General features: G+C 43.7%; 2 protein-coding genes and 1 long non-coding RNA gene across 7 annotated transcripts in view; 1 reads left to right on the forward strand and 2 right to left on the reverse strand.

Annotated features, from left to right (window-relative positions):
• The window catches only part of BRPF3 (bromodomain and PHD finger containing 3), a 22831-nt gene extending 18104 nt beyond the window's left edge, over positions 1-4727 (reverse strand). Inside the window, exon 1 of the mRNA XM_085561102.1 lies at positions 4591-4727. Coding sequence (XP_085417228.1) covers positions 4591-4629 — 39 coding nt within the window. The 5' untranslated portion in view covers positions 4630-4727. The remainder of the gene's footprint in view (positions 1-4590) is intronic.
• The window catches only part of LOC110473467 (uncharacterized), a 20229-nt gene that overhangs the window by 1539 nt on the left and 3039 nt on the right, over positions 1-15651 (forward strand). For all 5 annotated transcript variants that reach the window (XR_014950142.1, XR_014950143.1, XR_014950140.1 and 2 more), the window contains one exon: positions 2502-15492. This is a non-coding gene — a long non-coding RNA (uncharacterized LOC110473467). The remainder of the gene's footprint in view (positions 1-2501; positions 15493-15651) is intronic.
• MAPK13 (mitogen-activated protein kinase 13) overlaps positions 2-15651 on the reverse strand; it is a 16870-nt gene continuing 1220 nt past the window's right edge. The window contains exons 2-12 of the mRNA XM_021536016.4: positions 13496-13625; positions 13086-13144; positions 11937-12045; positions 10910-10939; positions 10421-10468; positions 9395-9509; positions 8969-9040; positions 8406-8485; positions 7888-7966; positions 6809-6985; positions 2-6517 (exon numbers count right to left, since the gene is read on the reverse strand). Of these exons, the coding sequence (XP_021391691.1) occupies positions 6438-6517; positions 6809-6985; positions 7888-7966; positions 8406-8485; positions 8969-9040; positions 9395-9509; positions 10421-10468; positions 10910-10939; positions 11937-12045; positions 13086-13144; positions 13496-13625 (979 nt within the window). The 3' untranslated portion in view covers positions 2-6437. The remainder of the gene's footprint in view (positions 6518-6808; positions 6986-7887; positions 7967-8405; positions 8486-8968; positions 9041-9394; positions 9510-10420; positions 10469-10909; positions 10940-11936; positions 12046-13085; positions 13145-13495; positions 13626-15651) is intronic.

A 15651-nucleotide genomic window follows, 5' to 3' on the forward strand; every position in this document is an offset into this window, starting at 1 on the left:
ATAGCGAGAGCCCGTATTTATTTTGTAGAGTAATATTTCAGATGGCCTTTTCACATGCAGAGGTGTGACAGGCTGGAGGGACAAGCAAGAGAGGGACTGAGGGGATTGAACAAGGAAGAAGTTAAGTTAGCAACTGAGATAAGAATTTAGATAGGAATTGCAGAGGCTCCCACACTTACTTTTTATAGAGCATGCCACATACTTGAGCATATGTGCGTTCCACCTCCCACTCTGCGCAGAGTATTGCATAATATCACCATCTGAATTTATAGAATTAACTGTTTTAGAAGGAAGCAAAGAATGTTGTTTTCCCTCATTTACAGTCCAACTGGAGATCTTTTGTCTCTTAACGTATGTTAACCATGGAATCCAAGAGCAGCTAGTCTGTGACAGTCTGTTTTGCAAAGTACTCAGGTTGGACCAGAGCTGTTGCAGCTTGAAATGCAAAGAGAAAGATGTGACTTACTGCTGAACAGTCTTTACATATCCCTTTGAAGTATTTACTGTGTATATATGGTATATACTTTTTTACAGGTCTACTACTTACATATCAAAACTTGAAAATAAAAAAAACTAGTCTTTTTTTTTTTTTTTTTGCATGAAAAATATCAAGGATTTAGAAATAAATTCCCAATACACTCACTGATTTACAAAGGATCTCGCCCTCAAAAGAACAGCTGTATAACAGTATGGTCCTAGCCACAAAGGATAAAACAAACCCTAAAACAACCTGGTTAAACAGTATATAAAATAATTTCAATAATTGATTAGTGTCTTCAAAGGCTGAGAGGACTGGGTTTCTTCAGCCTGGAAAAGAGAAGCTTTGGGGTTACCTAATTGCAGCCCTTGAGTACCTGAAAGGAGCCTACAGTAAGGATGAAGAGAGACTTTTTATAAGAGCATGGAGGGACAGGGAAAGGGGGAATGGTTTCAAACTAAGAGGAGGTTTAGATTGAGTAATGGGAAAAAAATTCTTCTCTGTGATGCTCGTGAGGCACTGAAGCAGGTTGTCCAGGGAAGCTGGTGGCTGCCACATTCCTGGAATTGTCCAAGGCTAGGTTGGATGGAGTAACCTGCTCTAGTGAAAGGTGTCCCACAGCAGGAGACTGCAAACAGATGTTAAATCTCTTCCAGCCCAGGACATTCCATGGTTTTTCTTCTTGAAGTGGAATTTTAACTGGGTTTTACTTGACTTTTTTTTATTATCTTTTAATATGACCAGCTTTTGCAAGCTCTTTAATTTTTTACCTTAGTTTTGAAATTTTATACTCTTAAATTTGCACTGGAATTAGTTTATTATAATTACATTAGGTTCACTATTAAGAACACTGGGGATGACTTGTGCACAGAGATGTCCAGACATCTCTGATGACTGAGGGCCATGTGTTACAACATCAAAACAAGTTATACATAATTTCACTTTATATCAAAGCCGTGGAACTAACGTGTTATTTGAAAAGAAAGTTCTGAACTTCTCTCAACTCCCAGAGGCACAGCTTAATTCAATTTAGTTGCTGTCCCAGTTTTTAAAGGGTGCAAGTGCAAAATTAGTTGCTTCAAATGAAAGCAATAGCCAGGATACCTCAAACAGAGTTGGGCACCCTCATTCATATTACAGTTTTCTTCATGTTTATTCAAGTATATAATACATACTTTAAAAGGGAAGCGAAGTATCATTTAAAATTGAGAGATGACCTTTTTCTTTGATTTATGAAGCTTCAAAACTGACTTATATTTGTATCTCTTTTTGGCTGTTCTGCTGCTGTTTTCTTCAGAATTGCCAAAATTAGAGCAATTGCTATACAGGTCCTTTGTGCATTAAAGGTTAAACCCTGATATCTCAAAAGTCATAAGCCTCAGCTGCCATGTATTTTCACTGGAATTTTATACATATATTTATAACACTCTTCAGCCTCACTAACATCAGAGAGGTCACACAAGCACCCAGCACTATCTCCTCAGTGGTTCTTATGTTTTTAATTTCAATGTTCTCTAATTTTAAAACATTTTTTTCTGTCGAAGTGTTCTGAAGACAGATCTGAAAGAATGGTTTGTGGCAGGAGGATATTTAGTTTTCCAGGCAAACTTGGCTAAAAGAAGTTAACTGACTTTCATGTAACAGCAAATCAATGAGGGTTGCAAATATACTAACCCTTCAGTACTATTTAATGGAGTACATTCCGACAATAAAGGAGAGCTGACTGAATCAGCTGTGAGCCAGCACCAGCTGAACATCATCATTAAAAGCTGTGTAAGCTCATGGGCTCAGAAAATGGCCTTGTAAAGAGAAATCAGGCAAAACATCCCCTAAACTGCATTCACCTGGAAATTCTGATGTTTCCAGTGTAGATTTGGACTCGATCTTAATGACCTTTTCCAACCTGAATGATTCCATGATAAGTACAATTAGTGCAGCGAGTGTCCATCCTTTCTGGGGGGAAAGCAAATTACTAGTGGCTATTCTGGTCTTCATTCAATCTTTCATGTCTTGTTTCTTTCAGCTGAAATAGAAAAACAGCCATAATCACGTTTCCAGCCAACACTGCTGACCCATGATACAGGAAAAATGCAGAGGATTAGGAACGCTTTCCCTGGTTGCTCAGGCAACAGCAAGACATGGGAATATGAAAAGGTATTACCATCCTTTGTACAGAATCTCACTAGAGTTCTCAGATGTGTTTATAATTTTCTATGTTTTTCCTCTTTCCATTGTCACATACTTAAAATATTAACATTATTTGTTTATCTGCTACCTAGAATGTGAAAATGTTAAATATAAAAACAGATAACATGTCTTTTTCCTACAGGATAAAATAAGTAATTTGCTAAGTGGCTGTGGAAATTTTCAAAATTATGCACTGAAAGGTTTCTAGGTGGTATCCAAAACACAGCTACTATTATCTGTCTTTAAAAATCCTCTGGTTCTGTGGCATCTCTTAAGAAAATAAAATAATTCTTCCTTCATCTTCTTTTTCTTTCCCATTTACATGTACACCTAACAAATAGGCCCCATAAAGTTGCAACTTCACATACCTAATTAACTGTCAAACTTACAGAGAAAGATTGTTTCTGAAGGCTTTATTTTCCAAATTAAAGAAAGATGTTTAGAAGTCAGAAATTAATGTAAGAATAGCAAGTAAATAGTATTCCAGGTTAGACATCTGTAAGTTATCTGAGACAGGCACAAAAATGCCATAAATATATCTGTGTAAATTTATATAATAGAAACTTAATACAAACAGTAAAACATATTTTTGGCTGGCCTGATTTATGGAATTTTGGACCACTTAATGGCTGAGGGATTTTTATCACTTGGTTTTGTGTTTTTAAGAATGTAAATTATACTTGTAATGAAAGGAATGTCCATGAATGATGTGTCAGTGTGAGTCATCGACCGGGCACTGCGTGCACCTCTGCATGAGGTAATTTCTGCTTTGACTCACAGTGTCTGTCAGGGTCACACACCCCCTCTCGGTTCTGGTGCTGATTTTGAAGGATTCCAGCCTTGGCCTGAGTCACTGGCTCTGTCAAGCAGGTGATTTTCAAATTCCTTTCAGGAAATGTCAATAGAATTTCTCCCCACCTCCCCCTTCTGGCAGCTCATTGCTGTTCATTGAAACGTGTCCTCAGATGCTGTAGGAGCACTGGGATGGTTGGTATGTACAGATACTCTTTCCACTACCAACCTGCTACATTTTCTACTGTCTATTTTGAGTTCTTGGATTATACATACCACAAAAAACCAAATATACATACACCTCCAGGGTTCCTGAACTTACAGAGCACCTGCTCCCCATATTTGTTGGGGTATTGGGTAATCCTTTTGCAGAGTGTTCTGTCACTGTACGGGTTTGGTGGGTGAATGAATGAAACCAGAGCATGGAGCCCACACAGCAGCTGTTGGGATTGCTCTTGCAATTTCAGAGCATTCAGGGTAAGTGTAAACCTACCGAGAAACCCACTCCCTGAAACTGGCTGTATACTCAGCAGAAAGACTGATGCTGAAGATTATGTGCAATCCCTAAAACAAGTGAGACTGATGTTTGCAGAATCTGTGTACCCTACTTGGTTATGCTCACAATTGTTCTTCTCACACCTATTTGTATCACATGTCCCCAGTGCCTCTTCATGTTTGTCCTCTGCTCAGACAGACAATTCCCAAAGGACATTTTAAATTATTTCTACAACTATCCAAGTCCCTTTTCAACTACCAGCAGACTGCTCAGTACATTCCTTTATTGTGAAGATGTTTTCTCCCTCAGCCATCATTATTGAGACAGAAGACTCTTCAGGTTTACCTATCCCCTTTTGAAGGAGGGCAAAATGATTAAGAAATACCCTACGTTCCCATTTACTGTGGTTCATGAGTTCTGTCTGGATGGGTTCTTTGCCCTAGCAGATGACTTTGACTTTAGAGATGACTTTCTGAAAGAAAGATCTCTACTTTAAAGGTCACCATAGAGGTACTTACATTTATACGAGACAGAGCTTTTAAGACTTCTTTGCCTCTCCATGTCCAGGGTTGCATGTAGTCAGGAGGGCTTCACCCACAGCCCTGAAACATCTCCCTGTGCACTCACAAACACTCACCTGGACAGTGACCCTCTGCTGCAAAGCACCAAGCCTCATTTTACCCTGGCACAGGCAGCTCTAAACATCTGCAGCTCTCTGAGATGTCGATGGCAGCTGCAGAGGGCTTCTCTCCAACCTCTGTTCAAGATTATGCACATGGCAGCCAGGTCAGATTCAAAAGCACAGTATTCCAGCTGCAGTTTGACAGATGCAGCTAGAACTGCCTTCTGCCATTCAAGGAAGATTAAGGTTGTTCCTTAGCAAGAGGAAAGGATGAAGCCTAAACTCATCAAGCTGTGTTTTTCAGGACAGAGGCAGCAGAACATTACTGCATCTCCCTAGCACTCTTCACAAAAGAGTGCTGCATAAGAAAACATTTAATTTCCAGGGAATTGAGGACACACCACAACAGCTCTGTGCTCACTTCCCCTACCTAAGAGAGGAGTGAAGCAAAGGCCTTGTACATGACCCAGACAGATGCAAGCCAAGAGAAACCTTATCTTATCATCATGGACCATCTGTGCAGCTACAGCAGGCAAACATCAACACCATCCTATCAAAAAGCTGCAGTCACTGCAGGGTTATCCCCAGTGCTGCATGCCATGAGCTGCAACAGGGAGGCAGCCAAGCAACATGACATCACTGCCCAGTTACCAGTGAAGAGAGACCAGAAAATTCTGGAAATGTTGCAGTTTTTCCTTACTTGTGGTCTCTACAGCAAAACTGAAAATTACTTAAGAAGAAAATTAGAGAGTACTGAAAACAAACAGCCTGGCTAAACCAAACCAAACCAAGTCAGCAGCTATAGAAGAGAGGGGGAGTTGAGAATTCTGTATGTATTACTGAGGTCAAATACCTTCTCAATACTTTTCTCCAGTCCTGGGGACTCTGTGGTATGAGCTCTGATACAGAGAAGGCCCTTGGCTCTTGGCACATATCCCTTGGGATGGACTTTGGAATGATTGGCTGAATTTGCCTGATCACCCTAGGGAAGGTGTTGCAGTCCAAAGGTGTTATCACAACGAGCAGCTGTGCCTGCACTATCAAGTGACTGTATTGGTAAGCTGTGGATCTGCCGATCCTCCAGTTTCAGCGCAGGCTAGAAAACGTCCTGCAGATCCATATTCATAGTAACTTGTGCAGCTGCTTGGGACTCCCAGTCCGTAGGAAGTGGCCTCTAATTCCCAGGCTTTGTTTGCTGCTGGCAGTGAGGAGGAGACAGCACTGATCAAAACCCAGGGATGAAATAATCAGGGGAAAAATAAGAAAAGAGGCAGTGGCTCTTTGGAGAGGAAGCATCTGAGCAGAACTGTGTGTATAGGATGAGAGGATGAGTTTATCGCTGCTCTGAACACAGGGTGATCCCCTGGTGCCCTGGAGCTGACACCATTCCAGCAGCCTTGCTCTACTGGGTGCTTTGTGACTGCTTAGGGAAGCAGGACACAGCCAGAGTGAAATCAGTTAAGGTCTTGTTATGCTGAAATTCAGTATTTCTGATCCTTCTGCTTAGGACTCCCAGCCAATTTTACCTTTTTTTGTTACCTCATCCATAATTAATGTATTCAACTCTGTGCTTGAAAAGACTAATGAGAATGAAACCCATCCTCTCTCAAGTGGACAAATATAGGGGGGAAAAAAAAGGAAACACCATGTAAAATTCTCTCAAATTTGTCTTTTATGTTGAAAATTGTCTGGGGTGTTTCCCCTTTATAGAACAAAGTCCAATGCCCACAGCACAGTGTCATCCTTGTGTTGGCACATAGAGAGAGGTCCCACAGGCCAAAAGTTGGCCACCAGCAACGCAGTGTGGAATGAATCTGATGTCATCAAGGAGAACTGAATCCCATCCACAGCTGCACCCATTGCTATAATGACATCCCACTTCTCTTCTTTGAATCCTTCCGTGCAATGGGACTGAAGGTCAAGATCTCCTTGTAAATGTGCTCTTGAAAAGCAGAACAAAATAACCATTAATGTGTGATTTTAGAGGACACAAATAAAAGTTGGAGTGTTGGATGTGCAGAAAAAGGCATTTAGTGGCAGCTGAAAGAGACAAAGGAGAAAGAAAAGTCTGTCTGAAGAGCTGGAGGGATCTTTTGATGAAAGCAAGAGATCTCTGCACTACCATGAGGCATCAGCAGGCAATCACAGCTTTACTCAGCATCTGTACAGGAAAGAAAGAGGGGTAGGGAAGTCCCATGCTAGACAGGAACCTCAAAGAAAATCAACTTCTTACTTTTCCACTCCTCTATTGAAAGCTTTTCATGTTCCAGAGAATCATCATAGGAGTGTTGTGCCTCTGTCTCCTCCTCGATATCTCGGAACTGGTCGAAGTAGGGGTGAGCCAAGGCCTGTGTTGCCGTAAGGCGCTTTTCCACATCCAGCTGCAACATCTTGTCCAGCAGGTCCACAGCTGTAGAGGATGGGAACAAGGCTAGGCAAGGTGCAGGGGAGCACAAGCACCCTGTGCTTGAACCCTGCAGGAGTGGCACTGGTATTTCCAGTGTTTCATCTCCAGACCTGAGCAGTGAAGAGAATCCTCAACCTGGCCAAGGCAGCAAGGAGCTCCCATCAGTGGGGATGCAAAGTCTGCCCAACAACAGCCTCAGGGAAGCTCTTACTAACACAAGTTAAATTGTGCAGAAATACCAAATTAGACCTGAATAAGCCTTGCTGCACAGATTGGGCTGCAGAGACATGAGGAGTAAGCCAGTAACCTCAAGATATTTTTCAATTTTAATCATTTGCTTTCATTCAGAGACCTGAATCTCAAAGGAGTCTTAACATGAGTAATCTGTATAAAAACATAGAAACCTATACATCCCTGGTAGAGAGGAGGGCAGGAAACTCAGATGCTGACTTGTCTGTCAGTCCCATTCCCACTTGGTTTTATCATTTTAAGACTTTCTTTCATTCAGTTTCTAGAAGAGTTTTGCTTGCTCTCACCACTAACCTATGTGGGAAGAGAGCTCTTTCTAAGAGACTAATTCTTACCCTGAAAATTTCACATCAGCTGTCTGTTAAATATTGCTAGATCCAGGTATTCAATGAACAGTTTCTACACTGTAGTTAAAAATAATAATAAAAAAAAAAAGTAGTAAATGGCCAAGAACAGCAGAACATAGCCATTGTAATGCCAATAAAAGATAATTCTGCTTTTAACTGATACTTTCCTGAGGAAAGGCAGGGGCACAAATTGCAAGGGAAAAAAGTAGCAAAAAATTATGAGAAGGAGAAATAAAGTTGGGTCCGTGGCAGTCAGCTTGCCTCCCTTCCAACTGTGAAAACTCATGAGAAATGCTGGAGATTACTTACCCTGAGGATTTGCTTTAGGAAAAAGCACAGACAAATCCTTCTTGGGGATTTTAGGAAGGGACTTGATATAACTCTTCGCCTGAAAGAGCAAGGAGAGCACAGTTACTGCACGTGGACAGGTGTGGAATACAGCTCTCCGTCTCATGGCTCTGATGAGCAAAAGCAAATGAAGAAAAGAGCAAAGCATCCCAAATATGTCCCATTTCAGCAAACAGTTTACAAGGAACTGTTTTTATCGGTCAAGACAGAAAAATACTTATGTTTTAGGAGCCAAGCAGAACAGAGAAAATTGGTTTGCTGGGGCATCAGGCACCTCATGTGGGAGTCCCTGCCAAACACAGCCATTCCCAACACAGCACCGCGTCCATCAGATGTGCCACCAGCACAGAGAAATGCTTCCCTTTCCAGGGGGAAAGGCTGCTGCTACACTTCCCTGCTGCTGTGGAGGCAGCACCTCTCCCATGCCAAACACAAGTCAAGCTCTTCCCCTGACACCTCTGCCACAGGAACTTCCTTACCGCTTTGTCCTCCAGCTTCTCCAAGAAGTCCTCTCCTGGATGCCCTGTTACTTTCAGGATCTGGGTCAGTTGATCCAGGTCTGGCAAGCTGTGTTAAAGATCAGCCTTTGAGGAGCAAACCCCCACCCCAGCTCAGCCTGCGAGAAGTGTACGATTAGCTCATGATACAAACCCACCACAGTCACACAAGTAGAGATTCATTAGACTGGCAAAAAGAGCTCTAAGCCCTTCTTCCTGAAATGGCATTTCCATCAATAGATCATTTTCCTGGCACAACTATGCCAGGACACACATCCATGGGCTTGGAAGGATATGCAAAGCTTTGGGAATGGAGCTGTGGCCGCAGAAGTTTGAACAGCTGATGAAGAACCATGCCACCACAGAGGTGTATTTCTGATGTCCCCTTCTGGTTTCCTCCCCAAAAAGACTGGTCTTTGTGATTACCTCCTGATAAACCAGACTGACACCTGTTTTCCTCTGTAGCATCATTCATAAAAACCCTTCCACACACACACTAAGAATTATTACTCTGCTGAGGCAAAAGGATCAGCTTGAAAGGATACAGTCTTTTCCTTTAAAGAGTGTTTTCCCAGTCAGCATTTCTGCCATGATACAGCCAATAGACCAGATATCCACTGTTCAGAGAGAAAAAGAAGGAAAAAGGAAGAAAATAAAATTTTAAAAAGTCATTTAAAAGGCAGCAGTGGTTGCTGGGGCTGTCACTTTTGCTGTTGCTTGCAGCAAGCACTGATTTAAATTTCATTCCCTCCCCCATTCCTCTGTTTTTTCTATGCTGCTAAAATCTCTGCTTTCATCATTTCCTGCAAGCAGCAGCACTGGGAGTTGTGCAATACCTCTGGGACCTGCTCTGCTCCAGGGAACACTGACAAAAAAAGAGGAAAAACAACTGGACAGTTCTGTGAGATTTGAGCCAGCAGGATCCCCCAGCTCATCACCAGGGAGTCACATGCTGGGGCAGGGCTGCTCACCTGTGTGGTTGTAATGCATCCAGTTCAGGATGACTTCTGGGGCTCTGTACCACCGTGTGACCACGTAGCCAGTCATCTCAGCATCAGCCTGTCTGGCCAAGCCAAAATCCAAGATCTGCAGTGCCAAAAGAAGAATAAGGAGAAGGGAAGGTAGGAGATAAAAGAGAAATCCTATGGGCAAGTGAGACTCTACTTCTAAGAGAAAATGGAGTAGCTCCAATCAGATAATAACAAAGCTAAACCACAGACACCCATGGGATGGTTCAAAGAATTAATATGTCTTAATTCCACTGTAAATTGCAAGCCAGCTGCAAAACCTGTTGTCATGAGAAGACCCTGCTAAAGGATCAGTGCTTTGTGCTCCCTGGACGGTCTCTGCCTTTCTTGAACTTAAGTTTTGAGTCAGTGTGCTTTATTGGAGTTGGTCTGTGACCTGGTGGTGAAGGCGTGCTCCCAGGTCACTACAGCTCACCCTTTCCTATAAGAGCACCTTGCAGGTGACACAGCATGGCCTCTCCCTCAATGCTGCAGATGAACAAGCTTGACCCAATCTTTATGGGCAGCAGAGCCACTCCCTGAAATATACATTACAGAAAATGCATGCTAGAGCGCCACACCAGCCAGCAGCAAGCAAACCCTTCAGAGCAATCCTGAAAATGACTTTGTCTGGAATCACAACCACAATGTCCATAAGAACCAAAGGGCAACTGCAGCTGAATCCAGTTACCCTTCAGGGATCATTCACCTGCTCAAGCATTGCTCAGCAGTGCTGAATTTCTCTAGGAAGTCATTACACATTGCCATCCGTGGGGATTACAGTGACAGAAGGCTCATTTGAGGTCTTGTGTCCTGATTCAGCAAGTGACATCAGCAGGGGAGTATTTCCCACTGCTGCAGCCGCCAAGGAACACAACGCCTGGAATGGTGGCTCAGGGGGAAGGAGGAAACATGACAGTGCCAATTTCCTGCTGGCAGAGCAGTTCCTCCAGGAGCTGATGTGCTGCAAAGTGCTGCTTTGCCACCTACCTTCAGCTGGCAGTCTTCATTCACAGCCAGGTTACTTGGCTTTAGGTCCTACAACAGACAGGAGCAGAAAAATTGGATGATTCAAGCTGCAATGCATCAACACAATTCTCAGTTGAACCTCTGCTTGCCTTTGATGGGGTCGCATAACACCCTAGGTTCAGTATCAATGCAGCAAATGACTGAATAAACACCATGCCTGCTATACTGAACAGCATTAGATTACTATTTTATTCTTTTCTGAAACCGTTTTAATTCAAAAAGCATCATAAAATGCTTCTCAGTTCATCAGAAGACACAGCATTTTCTCAAAATGCTACACAAATTAGCAAATCCAAACATATATGGGATGTAGGATGAAAAATAGAGCAGACAGGATGGAAAATAGAGCAGACAATGCTATTAGTGAAATGATGGCTAGGAATTTATTAACTTTATGACTATACTGTGTTTCTCAGACAAAAATCAGAATAAGAACACACATGAACTTACCCTGTGGACAATGCCAGCTGAATGAATATACTGCAATAAAAAGAGGAGCCACAATGTGATCACCAGCAGACAAAATTTTCTGTTCTCCAGCAGAGAAATGAGAGCTATAAACAAGAACTTGCTGAGAACAAACTTCTGCAGCCTTCTACAGGTCCCTGGTCCCTAGGGCAGCAGTTTGAAAGAGAAATTTCTGCCCCAAATTACTGTCAGTATTTACAATGATATTGCCAGTCTAAAGAAGATGCATAGAGGAGAAGAGGAGGGATGAAGCAATAGCTCCTCAGAGCAAGTGCAACAGCTTCAAACTATCAAAGTCATAAAGGTTACAGCAGATGACATGAGACCATGGTTGTTTTGGGTGTTCAAAAAATAATCTTGGCCCAAAACCATAAAATTGCAAAACTGACTTCAGGGTTTTTAGCATACCAGTCAACCCTTCTGTGTGTTCTTCCTCTCTTTATTTAAACACAAGGTAGCAGTGACTGGGCGAGAGGGATGATTGAGGTGAACCCATTGATGCCTGTAAGCCACTGCTGTGACTCCAGGTGAAGGATGTGAGAGGACAGCTGGAAAGCTCTGTCTCTACATCCCAGAGTTTGCAGGGTTTGCTTTCAGCTCCCTCAAAGCTAGTTACAGAAACACATTCCTTCCTTATGCTCCTGAATAGAAAATCATTTCCTCTGTCTTCTCCCCTGATGACGGGTTCAGAGGAGCTCCTGCTGCTGCCAGTCTCTCCCTCTCTGTGCAGAGTTTTGCTAAGGGTTTGGGCAAGAAGCAAGATGGAAAAACCATCCCAAGGCCTGTGGCTGCTGATTACTTTGATACCCAACTGATGTAAGCAAACACTCATTTTATTGTTGTGTGCTGGAACAGGAATGGTTCAACAGCCAATACCTGTTCTGAGGGGATGCCATAAACTCCCCACATCCTCCTGTACAGTATTGGAGGGGAGTTTAGTTAGGGTCAGCCCAGAGGTGACACACAGAGGAGACACAGGGAGTCACTAAACTCCTCCAGACCCACCTACCTTCAGCCCTTTCAGCATTTGGTAGACCAGGTACTGGATCTTTTCATCACTGAATTCATGTCCCATGATCTTTTGTAAATCTGTCCGCATGTATGGCATCACCAGGTAGCTAAAAGGCAGTAAGACAAGGCCCTGAGTCTGGAAGAAAAATGCAGGGGACCAGGCTAGCCTTGTTCTCACTTTGGTTTGCTTTTCTGGCTGTATAACTCACTGTAAGGAAGATGAGTTGTTGTGACAGTTCCTGGCTAACTAGCACATCCTTAAGAGAAGTTGGAATTTCAACCTGTTCTGAAAATTGCTCTTTCTCCTTCTCTGAAATCAGGTATCTGAGGTCAAGTAAGAACAAGGATCTTCAGGATCCTGAATTAGTTTAGACCTCAAGTGAAGTTCAATTTTGTACAGCCTTTCACCACCCAGGAGCTGAAATGTCTTACACAGCAAAGGAGTTGCATTGGCTCCCAAATTTGTCATTGTAATGTTCTCCAGCCCTGCCTCAGAAGACAACATCCAGCTTCCTTCAGTACCTGCCTGCTGAGGCTGCTAATTGATGGTCTTCCTGCAGGAGCTGCTCTGAGAACCTTCACATGCTCGTCCTGCAGGCTGCTAACACTCAGCCATCAGCCAAACCACAAACCCAGGCACACACTGCTCATCTGCAGTGATGGGGAAGGAAAAAGGACTTGTCCAACATGACCATGAACACAGAGGGAAAATGCCAAAAAAATTGAGACTAGCCAGAATCAAGAGGAAAAGAAGGACAGATCTTTCAAATTCTAAGTTTAATTGCCCTGAGGCCTGATGAACAATACTTCTCCCATTCTGAGTGCAGCCCCTCAGCTCAGCAGTCACACAGTGACGTGGATCACCCTAGGTGTGATGCACCATGGAATGTAACACATCCTCATTGCACAGGTTGGTCTGTGCCTGCTGTGGTGTCCCAGCTGGGAGCAGGGGTGGGATCTGTTTACGTGTTCTGGGTGTGTCAGCCATGGGAGCTGATGGGTGCTCTGGGTTCTCTGCGTTATTTGGGGATGCCTGGATTCTAATCTGGTCCCTTTGCATCTCAACCCTCTCTGTTATGCTGCTGCTAAGACACAGCTGTCTTGGAAAACAGTTAAGTCTACACAGAGCAAACAACTCCAGACTTACAAGTCCTGGAACCCATGGTAGGAGGCAGTGGAGGTGAAGACATCAAGCAGCCCAATGACCTGAGGAAGGAGAGAAGCCCACATTTAAATCTGGAAAGCATTTGCTGTGCACATAGCACTTATCACCTCTCCATTGGCACACGTGGGTGAACACAGAAAATTCCATCTGAGGAACCCAGGGACTCCTCACTGATGCTGCACAAATGTTTTCCCTCTTACTAATACCTGGGCTCACCCATTACACACCTGCTCCATCCTGGGCACAGCAAACAGGTCACAGGTAAACCCTGAGACAACCTGCACATACCAAATGTCAATTAAAACACAGGTGATGCCACCAAAAAGGACTTGCTCCCAGGTATCAAGGAAACACCTCTTGTGTCAGCAGGAAGAGGAGAAATGGGCACTCACATTCTCATGCTGCATGTGCTTCAACAGCATCAGCTCTCTGTAGGCTCTCTTGGCAAAGATCTCTGACTGGAACGGGCGGCACAGCTTCTTGATGGCCACTTTCTCCCCCGTCTTCTTGTCTATGGCCGAACTGCAGCAGGCAAATAAAAAACCAATCTGATGTTAGTAGTATGTTTTAACAGATTCTGCAACCCGACAGGTCATCTCCTAGAGAAGAGTTGATTCCTGTGGAAGGACAGCAGAGAAAGGTCCTTTGAGGAGCTCAGTGGAGCTCTGCACACAGAGGTGTTACCCTGTGTGGCTTTGGCAGCCTGTGCTCTTTGAGGGATGAGGTTGGACACCAAGAAAAGCATGAAGGGCTCATCTTTATTCCCTTCAACATGCAGAAATGAGCTGGAGGTAACAGAGATGAAAGAAAAGGGAAACACAAATGCTTAAAGGTCAGAATTAGTTCTAACTGCCTTCTCCTTCCCTAATGCATGAAGATAAGGGAATCAAGATATGGAAATTTCTGCTTTGCCATCTGCTTGGAGGTTGTTGTCTTTTAGGGCAGGCCAGCTGCCTTCACTGTATTCTAGAACAAAGACAGTGGATGTCACATGTTGAAAACACTGCTGCAATTAATCCTGCTGTGTTCAGAATCCTTGATTACATATTCGCTTCTGTGTAAGAGCAGGTCTGGCTGAAAATGAGACTATTCTCTGAAGCTGATGAAAACCTGCTACAGCAGCCATTGCTGCAGCATGCTGTGTTATTCCTGCTGGCCACATTGGCTGTTTGCAGCAATTCCATGACAGCTCCTCTCCCTCTGGAGGCTCCTTGCTCAGATTGCCAAGGAGGGAAGGGAGGTCCTCAGACAGACAGCTGTAATTCAGGATTCTCAGTGGTGTTTTCCAAGGGTGTCTCAGCACCTCCTTGACCCCTCCCAAGAGGCAAACAGATGACAAAAAAGGTTTTTCCTGCCAAATCCCACAGTGAATTTCCAGAGCAGTTTCCACTGCTTTGGAAATCCCCATCCCATCTCCCACAGGAACAGAAGAGCTGTAAATCATCATGTTCGATCCCATGGCTTCCAGCTGCACCCTCCAGCCTTGCACTGACAAATATTGAGTCAGGAGAAGCAAAGGAAGTGCAGGAACAGCTACACAAGGCAGCTGAAATGCTGAAGGTGCTGCAGGGTGTCCTAGGAGGACTCCCAGTGAAGTTTTGTCTCCATTCCAGGACTTCAACAGATGTCAGCAGAGGGGACAGCACTGCGTAAAATTTTTGGAGGAGCCAGGAAAATAAGAAGAAGGACTCAGACCAGGGAGTCAAACTGCAGAATTCAAGGCAGATTTCCCAATCTGAGAGTGTCCTCCCAGCTGCTGACCTACAGAGCATCTAACCCCAGCACCCAACACAGGAGAGCTGCTGGTGGAGCTTCAGCCTGCACAGCACAGACAACGCTGGTTACAGCCTTGCCATAATCACAGCCCAGAGCCGATCCAGTCGATGCAGCTGGGAGAGCCCTGCTCTCCCCAGCACAGATTTAGTGAACAGATGCAGTCTGGGGTGACCTGGGGCAGGCAGAGCTGTGTCCCTGTCTTGGCTGGCAGAGAGCAGCAAGACCAGCATTGGAGGGGTCAGAAGATTCTTCTTTCACACTTATACTCAGCTGGAAGCCAAATCACTACAGATTCTGGCAAATTAATAAGGGCAGAAACAAGCCTTTGCTGTTTCTCCTGAGTTACTTTCTCAGCTGCTCAAGAAGGTGTAAAAGCCGCAATAGCAATTTTTCCCAGCAATTCCCAGCAGAGGACAGCAAATCCTAACTCCACATTTTCTGCCTCAACTTTGTACAGGAATCGGCATCGAGTCTTCCTGTCTGAGCTCTGTCCATTCAAAACCACCACGCACCCCCGGGCTGCTTCAACCTCCCTTCTTGAGAGCTCCAGAACAGCCGAGAGTTTTACAGGGACCAGTACAGATTTCTTTTGATGTTTGTTTTATTCATCTGGGTAAGGAAACTTGAAAGGATTTATCTCTTTCTTTTTTTTTTTTTTTTTTTTTTTTTTTTTTTTGTGTGTGTGTGTGTGTGTCCCGTCTTTATTTTTCTTCCTGATTTTCTTTGTGATAAAAATCATAGAACACTGTACAAATAAAAATTAAAAGTCAAG

The sequence above is a fragment of the Lonchura striata genome, chromosome 26 (assembly GCF_050655825.1).
Source record: "Lonchura striata isolate lonStrDom1 chromosome 26, ASM5065582v1, whole genome shotgun sequence".
NCBI classification, from domain to species: Eukaryota; Metazoa; Chordata; class Aves; order Passeriformes; family Estrildidae; genus Lonchura; species Lonchura striata.